The 4,680-nt window shown below is 46.2% G+C and overlaps 1 protein-coding gene across 1 annotated transcript; it reads left to right on the forward strand.

The window, feature by feature from the left end:
- Positions 1–1,736: 1,736 nt before the first annotated feature.
- Positions 1,737–2,610, forward strand: Ucn3 (urocortin 3). Its single transcript, XM_028892246.1, has one exon. The coding sequence runs from the start codon at positions 1,737–1,739 to the stop codon at positions 2,226–2,228; it is 492 nt and encodes a 163-aa protein (XP_028748079.1). The 3' UTR covers positions 2,229–2,610.
- Positions 2,611–4,680: the final 2,070 nt, after the last annotated feature.

Raw genomic sequence — 4,680 nt, forward strand, 5'->3', positions numbered from 1 at the left:
TCACAGAAAACAATGATACAGCTCTGTAAAATATTCCCCAGGAACTCCAACAAGCTTCTTGTTGTTGTTTGAATCAAGCTCTTAATAGCTAATCTAGGCTAGCCTCAAACTTACAAGCATCCTGCTTCAGTCACTTGTGTGCTGTACAAGTGTGTGCCACCACCACACCCAGCTCTAGAAATTCTAACCATCACAAAGAGAAGTTGAACAGAATAGAACAGAGATGGGCCCACGGCATCAACATCACCTGCAGGTGCAAGCTCTCAGTCCCAGCACCAGGGCTGTATTCTGAGCTCCTGACGAGCCTGAACTAAAGAGTAAGACTGATTTTTACAGCCTAAGGAAGTTTAGGGTAGCCTTAGGTGCATTCCTACTCATCAACTGAGAAAGGACACAGCCAAGGTCATATTGGCATTAAGGTGATTTAGAGTTCAGGCCTTTGATTACACGTCCCCTGCCACTGTACACCATAACAACTGCAGCTAAAGCCACTGTACGCTATAACTTCAACTAACGAAACAACTTTCCTCACTGCTGAGTGCTCAGCAGAATCCCGGTGTTTATTCACTTACAGAATATTTCTTGCATTTTCAAATACTGGCATTAGAAAATAATTACCCAAGTTTCATAGCTAGCCCAAAGTAAAGTTCAGGAGCACACCCAGATGTGAGCACTTGAAACCTGCTCTGTATGTGCCTGCATACACTCCAGGAACAGTATGTTCTGATGACAGGTTGAGAACACACATGCTGGGTACCAGCATGTCAAGGTCTGCAGAACAGCAGCCATGGTTACTCTGTGAGGGGTTTAGATAAACCCTGGCCACTGACAAGCCCCAGCCATTTCCACTTAGGTTTTTAGTGAAGTTAATTAAGTCCACGTCTTTATTTCTGGGTGGGAGAGAATGTGCATTCACAGACCAGGCAAAAGGGACTAGGGTGCAAATGGGATTGGCTCTTGTACACAGGAGGCAACTTCTGCCCACTCTCTGACTGGTCTAGAGAACAGGCACAGATGACTAGTTCTGAAGACCAGGAAGGCGGCCACACACTTACTTAGTACATTTGTTATTCACTTTGGGGGCCAGTGGCAAAGCTGAATCAAACAAGATAGAGACACCAGACTGGCAAACCCTCAGCTTGTAGAGACCATCAGAACTAACAGAGGGTGAACTGTTCTGCATTGCTCAGCCATGAGCAACTTAGAGCATGAAAGGTTTGTTTGGGCTCACAGTCTGAGATGTTTCAGCCCATCTTGACAGGGCAGCGTAGAGAAGCTTCCATCATGACGGAACAAATGCAGACAGCAAGACAGGAAATAACCAGGCATGATATGCTTCCTAGGAACACCCCTGTCCACCTGTGACCTATTTTCTCCTCTTTCTGAGTTTCCAGAACTTCCCCCCCCCCTCAAAAAAAAAGCAGCTCAATCAGGAGACCAAGCATTCAGATCCACAAGCCTCCAGGATACTGTACACATCTAGACGATCAGAAGGCTGTGCTAAAACACAGGTGGTCAGGCTCTTTATTATGATTCCCTGGTTCTAGGGAAGGACCTGAGAATCAATTGCAATTTGTAACAAATGTCCAGGTGATGTTGCTGGTCTTGGGATCAACTTAGAGAAACCTCCCAGAAGAACATGGGAAATGATCTGTTGGACCTTACTCCATGTCCTTCTCAGAACTAAGTTCCTCTCATACCTGTTTCCACATCCTTCTTTTCTACTGCAGGGAGCAATGCTGGTGCCCACGTACTTCCCGCTGCTGCTCCTGCTGCTTCTGGGGGCCCCAGGGACCAGCCTCTCCCACAAGTTCTACAACGCTGGACCAGTCTTCAGCTGCCTCAACACAGCCCTGTCTGAGGTCAAGAAGAACAAGCTGGAGGATGTGCCCTTGCTGAGCAAGAAGAGCTTCGACCACCTGCCCCCGCAAGACCCCTTGAGAGAAGAAGAGGAAGGAGGAAAGCCTGGCAAGAACAAAAGAACTTTCTCGGGCGCTGCAGGTGGGAGTGGAGCTGGAAGCAGCCGGTACAGATACCAGTCTCAAGCACAGCACAAGGGGAAACTGTACCAGGACAAGGCCAAAAGCGACCGGGGCACCAAGTTCACTCTGTCCCTTGATGTTCCCACTAACATCATGAACATCCTCTTCAACATTGACAAGGCCAAGCACTTGCGAGCCAAGGCAGCTGCCAACGCGCAGCTGATGGCACAGATTGGGAAGAAGTAAAGCAGAGACCTGGTGGGAGGGCCGCTCACTGAGACAAGAGCCCCAGAATAGAGAGTGGGGGAAACTGAGGGCGTGCCCTTGAGTCTCAAAGGACTGCTGTGCCCCTCTGATCCCCTCTCGCTTCCATCCTGGCTTTCCCTTCTCCTCTGTACATATACATTTAAGTGCAGGATTGTCCAGCCTGTGCAGATGATGGAGGTTAGCGTCTCTCCTGTATCCTGTGTCTGCTTTCTGGTTCCCTGCCGTAACAGGCTAATTTCACACAGTGCCTCTCCTCTCCAAGCTCCTCCCTGTTGTCCACATGTCTAAGGAGAGACTGTTGAGGCTCCCCCCCTGTTCCACCCGTACCTCGGCAGAGACAAGGAGAGGCACAGCTCACCCTCTTGCCACCAAATACCTCCCCTTATCTCCCCATCTGGATTAAAACCAGTGGCTTCTTGAACTTCTGTCGTCTCTGCTTTTCTTCTTTCAAACTGATCATAGAACACGAACTGCTGATGAGGGATGTTGCTGAGGGGGTCAGTTCCCCATCCCTCCTGGGGCGGCGCTGCTAAAGAGTAAAGGAAAGCTTAAGAATGGGTCAGCTGTTGTGGTTCCTTCTTAAACCATCTTTGTAAGCTGGTCCCCCCAAAAAGCAGCATAATTTGGGATTTGTTTCAGAGTGGGCATCAGGCTGTGGACGAGCAGGAGGCTGTACCATTCCGAATTCCTCCATAGCTCACTAGAGCACAGAGCCACTAATTTCTTAATTTCTTGTTGAGTTTTATGTGTATGTGTGTGGGTATGCATGCACATGTGTAAGCATGTTAGCATTGTGGGGCCACCTGTATATTGGTAGAAATACCTTCATGTGAGAGCAAAGGCTGATGTAGCTGTCTTCCTGGATAACTCCCCACCTTATATACTGAGGCAGAATCTCTCATTTGAACCCAGAGCTCACTGACTCAGATAACTAGTATAGTTATCCAGCTTGCTCTGGGGATCCTGTCTCTACTTTGCAAAATTTGGCATTATAAGGAGGCCACCATGCCCACCCAGCATTTTTATAGAGATACCGGGGATCTAAACTCCTGTCTTTAAGCTTGCATAGTACCTTAGTTACTTCCTATTGCTGTGGTAAGACACTATGGCCATGGCAATTTATAAAAGAACGTGTTTACTTAGTGCTTACAGTTTCAGAGGGTTAGAGGTCATAGTGGGGAGCAGGCCAGCAGGCAAGCAGTCATGGGACTAGAGCAGTAGCAGATAGCACCCATCTTGAGACAGGACAAGGAGGCAGAGAGAGAATGGAAAAATATGTTTTGAAACCTGAAAGCTTGCCCCCAGTGACACACTTTTCCCAATAAGGCCACACCTCCTGATCCTTCCCAATCAGTTCCACTAACTGGGGACCAAGTATTCAAACATATGAGCATATGAGTCATTCTTATTCTAACCACCACACATGGCAAGTACTTTACCGACCTCCCTGACCCCTTCATTGAACTCTCACTGAACCCACATACCTGCCCAGTACTGTGCAGGGCAATGTGGCAGATACTAATGTTTCTGTGATATAAGGCAAGACTTCTGCTGTCTGAAAACCAGCTAACTGAATAAAAAGAAGCAAATTTGGAAAGAAGTCAATGTTATCACAATGCTACAAATGATGAACTTGAGAGTGAGAGCAGTTGTGTAAAATTACATACATATTCATAGATTTATATGACAAATTCAAGATGAGAATATTTAATATGAACAAAATTCTCCTAAAACTGGACCACATTAAAAACTCTGTGGCCTCCTCACGGCAATACTCAATGGCCAGATTCTCAGAAAAGAGACCATTGTCTTATTGACTTCCATACAGGGACAAGTCATTAATAAATAAAATTAAACTTCTGAGTGACAAAACAACACAACACAACACACACACACACACACACACACACACACAAAACATGAACATCAGCGCACTACCAGAGGTAAAGTCAAAATAAAAATGAAGCTGGAGTTGTAGTTCAATGGTTGGTATGTACAAGGCCCTTGATTAAATGTCCAATACATGCACAGAGAGAAAGACAAAGACAGAGACAGATCAGTCCGGTGGACCCAGCGCTGCAGGATCTCCATGACACAGGGCAGCAATGGAATGTACAGGAGGAGTCCCTGTGAGGGCCCAGCATTGATGGTGCAGCAGAGACCAATGATTCCTTTCGATAAACATCTACAGGTAAAAATATACGGATAAAGGGGTTTACTGTGTGACTCACTGTGTCACACTGGAGCTTCCATGATGAGATTTTCTCCTTCTTTCTTTTTTTTTCTTTTTCTTTTTCTCTTAAATTTTATTTTGTTTTATTTTGGGTTAGGGCGGGAGATGAGTGGGATTGGGAGGGATTATGTGAAAGACACAAAGAATAAAAAAATAAAAATAAATAAAAGCTTAGAAATGTGGCTGAACAGTTTAGGC

This window comes from Peromyscus leucopus, chromosome 5 (genome assembly GCF_004664715.2).
Source record: "Peromyscus leucopus breed LL Stock chromosome 5, UCI_PerLeu_2.1, whole genome shotgun sequence".
NCBI classification, from domain to species: Eukaryota; Metazoa; Chordata; class Mammalia; order Rodentia; family Cricetidae; genus Peromyscus; species Peromyscus leucopus.